This window comes from Ascidiella aspersa, chromosome 3 (genome assembly GCF_963924565.1).
Source record: "Ascidiella aspersa chromosome 3, kaAscAspe10.2, whole genome shotgun sequence".
Taxonomy (NCBI): domain Eukaryota; kingdom Metazoa; phylum Chordata; class Ascidiacea; order Phlebobranchia; family Ascidiidae; genus Ascidiella; species Ascidiella aspersa.
This window is the reverse complement of record NC_139449.1, coordinates 23197513-23212291: the sequence shown is the minus strand read 5'-3', so window position 1 is coordinate 23212291 and position 14779 is coordinate 23197513. Positions and strand designations below refer to the sequence as shown.

Below are 14779 nucleotides of genomic sequence, written 5' to 3'. Positions count from 1 at the left end.
CTAACTGTTTAACTTTAAAAGTAGGCTACAACTCGATCAAGTCTTTAACTTTAATACCAGTTGTATTTGAAAAACTTTTGTATACCACGTATGATATCAAAAAGACAGCAGAAGATTGCTAATTAATTTAAAATTTCCATTATTTGCTTTTAAGTTGTATACTTTTGTTTGTAATTACATTTTGGGTTAATTTTGATCTACCGGTACGCAAAATTTGTTTAAATTTCACCGGTCCATAAGCTATAAAGCAGTAATTCTCAACCTTTTTGTACCCGTGGCACCTTTTTGGTGCTTTGAGATACTCGTGGACCCCTTACATATTTCTGGTGTAATATCTGCAGTTAAGTTCTTTTTAATAATTCAGAGTATCCTCCTAGTGCACCCTTGTGTTGAGTGAAGTAACAGAAAACACCAATTTACTTTTTGGCCGGTTTATTTTAATGTGATTTCTGCTGCTTTATTTACGCAATGCGATTTACAACATGTTACAATGTGATTTTATCACTTACCAAGGTCGTGATTAAGCGATAAGCATGTTTTCCCAGAGGTAATTAATTTAATACAGCTTATATTTAGAAGTTTTTGCGTACCCCCAGGGGTCCGTGGACCCTGGTTGAGAACCACTGCTTTAAAGGTTGAGAACCACTGCTATATACACTCAATAAATATTGTCTTAATCCTTTTTAAAATCTGCTAAACAAAACAATGAAAAATAAGTACACCCGTGGACAAATAAACTCAGATATTCTTTTAACATTGAACACTTTAGGCTTAAGTTTTTGACAGACTGTGTGCACACATACATGGGCTTGGTTAGTTTTAGGATTCCTGTATAGTAGTTATTTTTGGAATAATCTCTAAAGCATGGTATTTTATTTTAATATGACCCAATGATACTCAGCTCATGCCTGTAGACCAGTTTGTAAAGCACAGCATATCTCGCAATTAAACAGACTGAAAATTGGTAGTGACCTGGTGTACCAAAGGTCAAACGTACACCTAGTAGTATTGTAACATGTGGGAAAATTTGGTTGCATATTCCATTTAGCGATTATTTTTTGACTCAAAAAGTGAGAAATTTTAACAATGAAATTAAAACTAGAAAGTTAAAACTGTTGTTATTAGAAATACATAATTTAACAATGTATTGTTGTATGACATACTGCATTTGTGTCTGGGTGGCATTAATCATTTGTTTTTGATGTCTTACTGACAACCGGTGGAAGACAAATCCGTTTTTTTTTTTCGAATTATGCAAAACTCTTAAAAAAGCTCAAGTATTTTGGGCGCTCATGAACTTTTGTACATAGAACATTATGCAAAAAACACAAAACAAAAAAAAACTACATACCACAACGCACATTATTTGGGTTAGGGTTAGCGTTTGGGTGGGTCAAGTGTTACTATATTTATTATTAGTAATAACACTTGACCCACTCTCACCCAAACGCTAACCCTCACCCTAACCCAAACAATGTGCATTGCGGTATGCGGTATTTGTAGACTTTATTTTGCTTAATTTCTACATAACTGAAGGAGCGTCATACTTTTGACTAGTCAAACAGATGAACAGCTATAAAATTGTCTAAGAAAAACAAGATGATTGTTATTTATAAAATTGTTGAGAAAGCAGTTTGGTTTAATAAAAGGGTAAAAAAAAATTAGCAAGGCATATTATCGAAACAGAAAATGGCATAATTACCCCCAAAATATATACACAGCAAATACTGTTCAATACGTTTGTCCAAATAAGATGTACACAACCATACGAAGTAAAAACGAAGTTTGATTTAAACCCAACGCGATAAACCAGGCCTGTGATGTTAATTCTGCCGGTTAGCCTATACCTGATATTCTAGTCAAATGAAGTTATAATATAATTGAAATGGGCGCTCTTTCACTTATGTACGTGAAAAGTTATGCAAAAAAACAAAACAATACTGCATACCACAACGCATATTGTTTGGGTTAGCGTTTGGGTGAGGGTGGGTCAAGTAATATTATGTTTATTATTAATAATAACTTGACCCACCCTCAACCAAACGCTAACCCGCACCCTAACCCAAACAATATGCGTTGTGGTACGCGGCATTTGAAGAAAGTTTTTTTTTATTAATTTTCACGTACATAAGTGAAAGAGCACCTTGAAATGCAGTGAAAGAATTCCAAACAAAATTGAATAAAATGCTAAACTGGGTGACAATCTGAAAGGCTTATAACAGTTTTTGAAATTTAAGATTTTGTGATTAAACATACAACAAATCGATGATGTACCAAAACTGTTAGTTCAGGGTTGGGGACAGGTCAGGTGCACCCACGATTTTTTTTCAACAGAATAAACCTGCACCCCAAAAATATATATATACACCCGATTTTCCAATACATTATTGTAGCGGCCGGCACCCCCAAGATCTTGTAAATAGCCACTTACTAAAATGTATTGTTAGCTATGAACTATCGGATATCCTCCTCAATATGAAGATGACTGAACTGCAAAAGTTTTGGTTCAAGCGTTTTTTAATTGTAAAATTGGCTATCTGATCGCTCTTTTACGCTGGCACCCGTTAGTGATTATATATCGATTTGAACTACTTTGGTGTCCGGGTTAATAGCCTCTACCTATAATTATTATCTCTACCCGATATAGTTGAAAGAAATCTCTCTAAAAATAAAAGGAACCATTCTAAGTATGTTAGACCTATACACGAGAACGGCGTTTTTTCTCTCTCTAATTTCGCCACCAAATCTAACCAGAAACTACACAGCACAAAAGCCAGCACAAAAAAGAAATACAAAGGCCAAAATAAACATATTTATGACAAAAATTAAAAAAAAAAAATTATACCACAATACTAAAGGCTGGTTCACACTAGACGCGTCTAGCGTTAACGTAAAGCGTTTTTGAAAACGCTTTCGGTTGCGGAAAAGTTGAAATATTTCAACATTGACGCTTTCGGTTAGAATCGAGGAAATTTGCCGTTAACGCTGGCAACGCGTTATGTGTGAACTGGACGACGTTAGCCGTTAGACGCCAGACGCCAACGCTAGACGTTAACGCGTCTAGTGTGAACCAGCCTTAAGAATTGCCTATACATTATAAATTTACATTATAATAACTATACATTATAATAACGCCGACTGAACCACTTATCCAAGCCAGAATTATGACAAATGGGATATCATTAGAAAGGTGTGACCACTGTCCTTCTCTTAATATAGGTCATTATTGGGGCAGTTGGCAATATCGAATCGTTTTGGCCGGATGTTACCAGGATGAAAAATCACGATATTTCGTCTGTGTAGTTGTAAATATGAATTTTTTAAACTTTAATTTTTTTCTTCACAATTCCTTTCTCTAAGAAGATAGAGTAGACAAAAGCAGCGTGTAAAAATCTTTTTCGATTCCGAGTCGAATTGACTAGACTGGAGCCGCTTAAAAATCGCCGCGATAAGGATTATAATCGAGCAGTCTGGAGCAGTATCAAGATGGCCGCGATCGGTTATAAATATTAATATCGGTTATCGGCGCTATTAAATACTTTCCCCCCTTAAACTTATAGCAAGTTTTATATCACTGGAAAGGTATTTTCTTGCGCAACCCGAATTTGTTAGTTAAAATAATGGATCAAGCTTTTTTTCCTTATTTTATTGCAAATATTAATTATGAATATTAATATTTTTTATAATTTTTTATTAAATTTATAATGTATAGGCAATTCTCAGTATTGTGGTATAATTTTTTTTTTTTTTTTTTTAATTTTTGTCGTAAATATGTTTATTTTGGCCTTTGTGCTGGATTTTGTGCTGTGTAGCTTCTGGTCCAAATCTAATATTAGCTGCGACATTAGATTTAGTTGCTGATTTAAAGACCTGCACAGGGCTTTTTAATATTGCAACCTTTCTTCTTTTTAAAATCTATTCAATATTGAATTATACCAAATATTGCATTTTAAACCAATTTAAAGACCTGCACAGGGAGTTTTGGAGACATTGCATCACAAATTGGTGGCCCCTGTCACCCATGGTGACACCCTTTATCGATTTGGTGGCACACTGTCACCGATTCAGTGACATCCTGTCAGTGGTTTAGTGGCACTTTGTCACTGATTTGGTTGCACCCTATCACCAATTGGGTGACATCCTGTCACCGATTTAGTGTCAGCCTGTCACCGATTTGGTGACACCCTTTATCGATTTGGCGATACCCTGTCACCGTTTTGGTGACATTCTGTCACTGATTTAGTGGTCCCTTGTCAACGGTTTTGTGACAGCCTGTCACCGATTTAGTGTCAGCCTGTCACCGATTTAGTGGTCCCTTGTCAACGGTTTTGTGACAGCCTGTCACCCATTTAGTGACATCTTGTCTCTGATTTAGTAGCACCTTGTCACCGGTTTTGTGACAGCCTGTCGCCAATTTAGTGACATCCTGTCACCGATTTAGTGACAGCCTGTCACCGATTTGGTGACACCCTTTATCGATTTTGTGACACCCTGTCACCGATTTGGTGACATGCTGTCACTGATTTAATGGCACCTTGTCATCGATTTAGCAACAGTTTGCCACCGATTTGGTGACAACCTTCACCGATTTAGTGACACTGTTTTAGGTGACACCCAAGTACGCAAACCCAACTCGTTGCGCTCTGAACGCTTGTTGTTCCAGTTGCACCGTAGCGCAACGCCCCAAATCACGTTGTGCCTAAAGCGCTCTGTATGTTTAAGCCAATAAAATGTTTGAGTGTACGAATCAATTTATTTTGTGATTGATATATCAAATATATAGTAGGGATGTGCGTTATTTGGTACATTATTCCGATACCTAATATTTTTGACAAAAAGTGTCGCGATCCGACCCATACCAATTGAGGTCATCACTATGCTCAAACAAGATCTTAAGACTGTTTATCAAATAAAACAGATGCTCTGCGACACCGTTTGATAACATGCTTATCAGTTGCGTGCTTTTCTCTTTCTTTCCGTTTTTTTCACGTTGTCGCTTGACCATTCGCTAGTTGTTGCTTTTGCATCTGACATCTGCAGGTGTTTTATGATTTTAGACGTATACGCAATCTTACTTTTTAATTTTACATATTTTACTTTTTAACCACCAATATTGGCATTTTTACATGTTTGTTTTTGTTCAGAAACTGACGATGCCCTATAAGCGTAATATATATTTCTGAAAGATTTTAAGAAATGATTTTATGTTTTATCTGTTTTATTAAATAAACAGCCTTCAGATCTTTCGATCGAAGACAAGAATCTTTCTTTTACATTTTATTGTCCGCGGGAGATCCAAGTGCATTGGTCATATCCGATATCAATTGATGCCATTACTAAGGTCAAATGCGCAAAGCTGGTAAAGCTTGCAGTGCAATATTTGAAAGTTAGAAGTCTTAGATTGTACTATTTTCTAACTTTTTTTCGTTTAAAATGAGTTAGACTTGTGCTGAAAGTTAAAAAAAGCATCGTTTTAAAGTAGTGGTTTTCAACCTTTTTCATACAGCGACCCATTTTAACAACCCAATGTAACTAACGACCCCCTTCCAAAATTTTTGATTCGGACCTATGTAATACACTTATATATGCGCAATATCACAAAACACATAATTAAAATAACATAAATTATAATACCACTCTGTTAAATTTATTAAATTTATCACCAACATTAGTGATATGGCTGGTGTTGCAGCTTGACGTTAAGCTTGTCTATGCATGGCGCTGTTGTTGCCAGAGGACACCTTAGATCTGGCTTTACTTGTATCATCATACCCAAATATTTATCTTGATAATAATCGTTATTGTGATGTAATAACTAGTTATTGTCACCACTGTTAATAGTTATTTTGCAGTACGGTAAACACCTGTTTAGCTTGTGATTTCTGTCTTTATTTATTCCAAGAAAAAACATAGCGCAATATAAGTAATTGCAAATTGAATTACAGGTTAGAGTTTTCGCTTAGTTGTTTGACAAATTTCGAGAACTGGTGTGTACAAGTTATTTATTAAACGTAAAAGTGTGTACTGTTCCTGTGATTGATACCGGGAACTAAATAGTAAGCCTACACTGTTAAAGTCATAGTCAATTTCGCAAATTGCTTCCTGGCTGCATCCTGTTTGAACAGGTGACTTTTATTCAACTGTTTGAACATTTACTGTCAACAACATTCACTCATATCATTACAGATATTTTTCTTGTTAATTAATTGGCATTATCGTATTAGTGATTGGTATTTTATTGTCGTCTTCGCGACCCCCGGAGAAAAGGCAAACGACCCACCTGGGGGTCGCGACCCCCAGGTTGAAAAACACTGCTTTAAAGAGACTTTTTTTCGAATCAATTTTGGACCAAATTATATTAGAAAAACAACACAAAATTTCCTATTTCACTATAAAATTTTGTTGGGATCAAGACCAACGACAAAATACAGCCAAACACGCAGTAATATCCAGTACGGCAAAATATCAAAATCTGAATAAGACCTAAATCTGTCGGAATAAGGCCTAAATTCATCGGAATAAGGTCTAAATTCACCGGAATTAGTACTATATTCGTCGGAATAAGGCCTAAATTTATCGCAAGAAGGCCTAAATGACCAAAATAACGCCCGAACCTGTGGGTGTGAGACGATCGGGGGCAATCGGTCTGGCATCGGCCGTTTTCGTGACTACGTCTGGACGCCCTAGTCTGACCGGCGCCGTCAAGGCGCCGCTGTTTTGGCACCGGATTTTTGTTCCTGTTTGGGGTTATTGGTGGGTAATGGGCGGGGTTAGAAAATAGGTTAGTGTTAAAACTATTAGGGGAGTTAGTGATGTACTTATGGGTGGGGGTTGGGTTAAGTTAAAGTGTTTTTAGGCCCGATTCTGACCTTTTAGGTCTTATTCCGACGGATTTAGGACATATTCGGATTTAGACGGTCCTAATACCATTAGGTATTAGTCCTATTTTGGCCTTATTCCGAATTGTGTTTTATTCTGACGTTGGTGTTGTTCTTATCTCGGTCTTATGGCTGGAGTCCATTTTGTATTACCTGTTCTATGGCACCTCCGACCATAGTGTTTAAGTGACGTCATACCCGAAATGCAATTTTTACCACATAAATCTATAGTTAATGAATCTATATATAGGACGTTTTGCAATATGGAAATTACATCGTGAGTAAAACTTATCCAACCAAGATAATAAAGGCTGAATAATATTGTTTTATTCACGCGAACTGTTTACGTACGGTTTCGAATGCAGCCATACATCAGTTGAGTTAATGGCCGTCATAACTTGTTTCACTTTAATAAAATGAATTTGATAGAATAAAGTGCCCAATCCGTAAATATCTTAAAAAATATAAATTAAACGTTATGCGTTAACATATTTTTTTGCGTCTCGCGCAACAAGATTCGTAAGTTAGGCTTAGTTGGTTATTTACGCACTTAATCGCTCGGTAATTTGTATTTTAACAGCCTTTCTGGGAAACATAACTTAACGCAACATGGTCTTATATAAATATAAACACCTGACATAAATTATTTTTAAAATAGTAGTCCTTCAAAGATTAACTGCACCGAGTTGTAGTTTTGCTCATGAACTTTACTAGATCATGTATCCGTCATGTGACAGGTCTTTCAGGCACCACTTAGTTTTCCTAAACCAGCTCTCTCACGGAGCCAGAGTAAAGAGATGAAAGAGCCACATGCTACTCCGAAGTCGCGGGTCGCCAACCAATGCTAAAGACTTACCATTTAAAAGTATCTAAAACGCGCCCAGGGGGCAACAGATCAGTTTCAAGACGGCCACAAGCATATCTAATTTAATTATTATCCAGTCAACCTTTATTTGCATTCAATATGACTTTTGACACTTTATTATGACGTTATATGAAGCACTTTCCCATTCCATAAGCAAGGTGGTTACTTTTCAAAACTTATATACAAGATTGTTAGCAAAAATTTAGGTACGGACACATTTTATTCGTTAGCTGGGTAAGCGTAAAAACTTTATGTGTAACATTTACGCCTATTTTCTTTTTGTTGGGAACACATAAAAACAAAAGTCAAAAAAATTATCTAATTTTTTTTGAGTGGATGGAAACCCTAAGAAAAACGCAAAGCTTTGATGGCGGTCCACACCACTTTTTTGTCATGCTTTTTGCGAGTATTTTTACTATTAAACTATTTTTTATCTTAACAGTCTGCGAATTTCAAGTCTAACAACAAAAAGTGCATTCACTATAGAACGGAAAACAGAATGTTGTCTTGGCTCACGTCAACACGAAACATAATAAATAGCAGAATTACAATTGCAATTAATTTTTAGATCTGAAAGAATATAGATACATTTTTATTCGTTGAAGTTAAGATGATGTTACCGGAAATAGTAATGGTATCTAACAATTTTTGTTTGACATTAGCAGGTTGGGAACTACTAGATGAACTGAAGTACGTATTCAAAAATACGATTCAAGTGTCCCCTTTCTTCTCACATCGGTAGTCCAGCAGTGAAATCCTCCGCCAAGCGAATTGGCAAACCTTATATCCACTGGTATTGGGGTAATACCTAAAAAAAAAATACAATTCAACATTTGTTTCCTAATTAACGTCTATATCTGACCAAGTAAACTGGTCCAATTATACCTTGATTTACAACTAACGAAATCTTAAATTATTACTTGTACCATTTAAAAGCAGTGAGTTAATTGCACTGTGAAAGTCATTGAATTAAGTCATTACCACCCTGATAAATAAATCGAAGTATTCTACTATTATTTGACACATACCAAGGCTTCGGAACATTTTCTGTGTTGGTATTTCGTGTTTGCAAACCATGACTCTCTTTTCGTCTAACATCAAAACATTCATGTTTAACCATTTAGAAGACATCCAAAGTGGGTGATCTGCGAAGTTTGTATAGCTACTTATACATTTTTGTCAGTAATCGAAGTTTCTCGAAAACAAAACTGCGACAGGGATTTAACTTTGGGAAAAATACTTGGGTCAGTCTCTTACATTACCGTATAGAAAAAAGTTTCCGTTTAAATGTATAACATTTACCACACCAAGTTATATCATGTATTTGTTAACTTACCGTCTGGCATAACAGGTTTAGCAGCTTCCACTAACTTCCAACCAGCCTTTAAGAACATATCTTTCTGTGGAAGGCAAACGTGGGTTAACTCAAATTGCGACTATTATTATGAAAAGATTTGGCGCATCATTCAATCCCAACAAAACCTCAAAACTTTTAACGGTTGTGCCAATTTTACGAGCTCTCAAAAGTTTTCTTTGTTACCTGTAGACAAGGCCGGTCCGGATTGGTGATAACCAGACCAGGACCAACTGCGTTAAATGTGGCATCGATATGCATTGGATTGGGGTCTTTAAACTGGAGTAGATGAATTTTATAGTTGGAGCCGATATGCTTTTTCATCCACTCTATTCCAAATTGATTCGTTACCTGCAAATGGTCAAGTAATATAGTTCAAATTGCGACATTTAAAAAATGCAGCGGTTATAACTTATGTTTAGTTATGGCCTAATATGCAACCAACTTTTTAAGGGACCAAACGATATATGTTGTTACACGAAAAAAGAACCGACACCAGATGACGATCGAGATCGACGGTAAGCGAGCTTATCATTGCAAAAATATCCGCATATGACATATTTAAATCAATACAATCCTATTTTACATCAGTCTAAAACAAAAAAGTGGTCCATCAAATGGTTACGTTGGCGTAACAATGAGGCAAGAAACATACAATGTTTGCAAAAGGTGGTATTCAAATCATGCAGAATCTACTTTTTAGTTTGCTCTATTTGCCACTTTCTCTTAAAGTAGATTCACGAGCAACGTTTGAAATTAAATGTAAGGTTAAATAAATTGAAATGTAACTTTAAGTATCAAAGGTCAGTTCGAGTTAAAAGTAGTGGAATATAGTAGGCTTGCGAATATGTGATAAGAAGGGGTTCCGTGAATGTAGCATCAATCGCTCCTACGAGAAACCGCTCCAACAGATAAAACGTTGCGGAATTGATAGGAATGTTTTGCAAACCAGTTTCACTGCTGTGTGTTTAACCAAAGGCTATGTGATCATTACAAATGTGGGTGATGAACACTCACGTACCACAATAGCTGACTGCTGTACTTTGAACTCTTCGAGTACGCAAACCATTGCGAAATAAAATCATGACGCAAGAAAGTAGGTTATTTATTTCTGACCATAAAACAACAGTGTTTGGTACCCAAATAGAATGACCCATAGTTGGTGGTTGACCAACTCTCACGGAGGTAATTAATTGGACAGAAAAATTAAGTTGGTTAGGCGCATTGAGCAGTCATTCTCAAATTGTGTGCCGCGGTATACTATTCCAGGTGTCCGCAAGTACTTTTTGGCGCGACCTAAAATTGGTAGTCTTAAAGTCTTGAGACCCAAATATTCACTAGAGAATTCTATTATATTCCTTTGTAAAAAATAATTCTTTTGTCTATATTTATAATAATAAATCTGTGTTATATTTGTGTATGTCTTCTCCTGATGACAAAAAATCTTAATATTGTTTGTCGGTATTCCTAGGGGTAGGCTACAGCTCGATAAAGTCCCTGTCAGCTTACTGTAATCATTATGTTGGGAGATGTGTAAATCTTTTAGGTGTGACCTACAAAAAATGCCGTCTCGCGCAAGCCTTTAACGTCTGACGAGCCTTTTAGGAAACTCAACAACGAGACATCATAACAATGCCAACTTAATGAATCGTGGTCCAGCCGAACTTATGCACAAAGCGCAGACAGATTGCCTGTATCTGCCTTCAGTTGGCAAACATTTTGTTTTCAAGAACGACACTTTGGTCAACACATACAGAGCTTTCACGCAAAGCTATTACTTAGTATATATGTTGTTCCTAATGCTAGCCGCGCTTAAGGTAGTTGGTAAAATATGTGAATATTGTTTCTTTTTTTACTGTGCCGCAAATTAAAAAAAATTAGAACCACTGCTTAAACCATCTTAGTTGTGCATTCGTTTACGTGTGTGAGATTTTGTTGTTGGTAAAAAAAACAAGGATTTGATAATATTTAGGTAACAATATTTTTGTTTACAGTAAACAAGCGTTATACTGCCTAAAAAACTATTTGTCGAAAAGCCGGAAATATTTTTTTATTTCCCCCCCCCAAAAAGTAATGATTTGCGGTTTATTTAAAAAATGCAAATAAACCGGGTTGCTGTTATATGTCAGGAACTGATTTTTTATAAGTATACCTGGCTCTTCTGAACGAATATATCCCTTCCACATCTCATGAAATCGGCTGCGTCGAAACAAGGCTCCAATTCTGTAGTCACAAATTGTCCCTTGTGCGCCAATTTATGTCTGCTTTCTACGCTTTCTATTGGATAATCCTTAAGAGCAGATGCAGTTACGCTTTGTATTTTAACATATATGTTAAATATACCCATATAAAAACATTCTATTAAAACAACTATTGTTTTCAACATTTTCTATTTACTTTATTCGTAAAAGACAAAAACAAGACTATTATTTCCTATTTACTGTAACATGCACACTTGATGTTTGCATACGATAAAGGTGTCTGCGAAAATATAAGCTGGGTAGCACCAACACATCCCAGCCTAATATAAAAAAAGTATGTTCTTAAAGTTTGCGAACAGGTGACCACCTGATCGTACAGCCCATCAGACATTAGGGGTTTAGGGGCTGTTGTCCACATCGCACCACCTTTAAAATATTCCTTCATCAGGGAGCGGTAAGCTCGGTATTCGAAAAATCGTGAACGCCACGCCATTGGCGCTTCGATTATCTCTTCACCGATCACGATAAGTATGTCTCTGGGCATAGCCGAATATAATCCTGTAAGACAGAAATATGCGTAATTTAGCCGCATTGATCTCAAAGTCAGCTAAATGTTGTTTACAATTTCTATTCAATATTTATTTCTTTAATTATTACCCGATGGAACAGTCCGGAAACGGCGTTATAGTAAAATAAGTTTTTGTAGATACGCCATATCGGTAAATGTAGTTTTCTCTAGACCATGTGCCTTTTAACCAGGCCATCCTGCCATATCCTTGACTTTTATAAGATTAATATATCAGTTGCATAATTGTGCATGATATCCAACGATAACCTTGGGTTTTCCTTAGGCTATCGTTTTAGACGTCTCGTTATGACGTAACTTTGTAAGAAATTGTTCTATCGTTCTGGTAAGAAAATCGTTTTACTCTCACCCCTGATATAAAATGCAATTTTCTATTACAGCAATTCAGCCACGAATGGCCATAAACATATCCCAGTGTACACCGACGGATTTGCTGATGGTTGTTTTCTTGATTTATTGGTAACGACAGACTAAAATACCTAATAAATTGTATGAATCGATGGCAAGCTCAGTTTTTTTTAAATCAAATAATGCAATCTTTGAGATGGATTTTTTTTCCAAAAAAATATTTTTTAAAATGAGTCGATTAGAATGGGGACGTGCAACCTTTATACCGACGGGCAAAATATGTGTATCCCGATTAAACCACAGGCACAACAATATGTTTGTTAGAAAACGCCAAAATTTTCAAACATGACGTCAAAAAGTTACCGCATAACGTGATACAGTTTACGGCAAAATATTCAAGACGTTATCGATAGTTTCAATAATTTGAAATAAACAGCATTTTATAGAGTTCATGTTGCGCTATAGCGTGCTGGGGTGACGTAAAGGTGTAATATAAAAGTTTAAATCCAGGAAATTTTTACGGTTATTACTTTTTGTCGGCAAAATTGTTATTAGTATAGGGCCATATTTATATTTAAAGAGGGAAAAAGGCCATGCTTTGCACAGCGGCGTCTGGCCTAAAATATTTTCTCAAAAGGGCCTAACTCAACACATGGTGGAAAATCAAATAGCATTAGCACGAACCGCGATGATTTTTACATTAATATTGATGATTTTTACATTACATATAAGCGAAATTAGTAAGCAAATACTGTTCAGTACATTTGTCCAAATCAGAGATAAACAACTATATAATGCAAAAAATGTCGAGTTCCACCTAAACTTAATGCGATAAACTAGGCCTTGGTGGTTAATTCTGCAAGCTCGTGTACACCGTATATTGCTATAATGAAGATATAATACAGGTTAAATGACGTTTAATATAACTCGAAACTAATTTTGTTAATTAATTTTAACTGAACGAAAGTTTCAAAAAGCTAACTATAGTTTTTTTTAATTTTACAAAAGATTTATGTGCACTTTTAATCGATTTCGATTTTGACTAATTTGACCTAACATATAAGTTTCGCCAATAATCGCTTTAGTTATAATCGATCGTATACGATAAGCCTATGGTCTGTAGTATGAAAGTCAACCATGTGTGTTATACAAATGCGAATTTTTTCTTTTCGATAATTTTTCTAAACGATCCGGAATTGAAATAATTTTGACCTAAAATGTAAATTTTCACAAAATTTTGCCGTTTTTGGCTAACGCGATATAATCGCTCTACTTTTAAAACATTATACACTCGCTATATTTCATAAACGTTATTGCATTTTGCAGGGTCCCCTGGGAGCTCTGTAGTCATATAGAATAGTGTAGTAATTTTTTTTTCAGGAAACGGATATTAACTTTATCCAGTTAAAAAAAAAATCGTACCTTTAAATTAAAAAGTTGCAAAATATCTATGACGCCGACTGAGAAAGATTTACTTAATCCGTCTAAAATATACTCTAATATCATATTCGTGCGAAGTAAAAAAATACTTGACGAAGTTGAAGTTAGCAAACATTAGTGTTGAAGTATAAGGGCGGCTTCCCTCTGTCAAGATTTGCCACTTCTACTACACTACGGCTTATATGGTTCAGCAATTATCAAACTTTATGACGCGGCACACTTGCGTGCCAAAAGAGTGCCGCGTTTTTTTAATTTTGGAAAATAATAATCTATTTGTATTGCAAATTAAGTATGCAAGAAACGTGCAAACGAATTTGTTTTGACTTTTTCGCTGTACCACGGACGCAAAAAAGTCTAAAAAGCACCGATATACCTCGACCATGCATAAGCGTCTATATTTTTAACACCTTGTGACTTGAAGTCAGGAGTTACGTATTCTTGGCTCCAGTCGACCACATCGGGTCGCCTCACAATCACTCCCTCGTGCCGTAGGACGTTGCACATTTCTTCGATCTGCTCTTGGGCCTTTCTCACGTGCTCTTCAGGAAACGGTCTTCCCCCGTGTTTGCGGTAAAACGGCCAGTACATAGGATTGGTGTTCGCCTGTTCGAAAAGACGACAAAAGTCTATTTAGAGTGTTAAAACCGATGATTTTTTAGTGATTACAACATAATTATTGTTTGTACAACATTTGATTGCATATTGTACTATGTTAAGTAAGCCGTTATCGTTGGCCAAAAGGCGACTTTAGTACGCATAGAGCTAGATCACAGTTGAACACGTATGTGTTTGTATCGTGCATTGGTGGTTGCAAACTGGTATCACTTTAGCCAATACCTTTACTTCCACGGTGAGCTTGGGAACACATGCGCCGGTTGGTCTTCCTACAATCACCTCTTCCAATGGATCCCATTCGTTGTAGGAACACACGGGAGATGATGCGACCTATAACAGAGAACGCAAACAATACCTCTTGTATAGTGCTTTTTAAACCAACGCAGAAGAGCAAAATATTTTGTTTTTTTATTTATATATTGGTTTCTACTGCTAAACTGAACCTAATCAAACAATTTAAGAAAAAATCATCACTTTTGCGTAGCTAACTAC

The 14779-nt window shown here is 36.0% G+C and overlaps 1 protein-coding gene across 1 annotated transcript; it reads right to left on the bottom strand.

Moving 5' to 3' along the window:
- Positions 1–8441: 8441 nt before the first annotated feature.
- On the bottom strand, positions 8442–14602 carry LOC146160941 (glycine amidinotransferase, mitochondrial-like). Its single transcript, XM_083383810.1, has 8 exons — positions 14510–14602; positions 14080–14275; positions 11666–11856; positions 11250–11387; positions 9284–9448; positions 9080–9143; positions 8772–8888; positions 8442–8551 (listed from the first exon to the last, which is right to left on the bottom strand). The coding sequence occupies exons 2-8, from the start codon at positions 14258–14260 to the stop codon at positions 8442–8444; spliced, it is 966 nt and encodes a 321-aa protein (XP_083239936.1). The 5' UTR covers positions 14261–14275; positions 14510–14602.
- Positions 14603–14779: the final 177 nt, after the last annotated feature.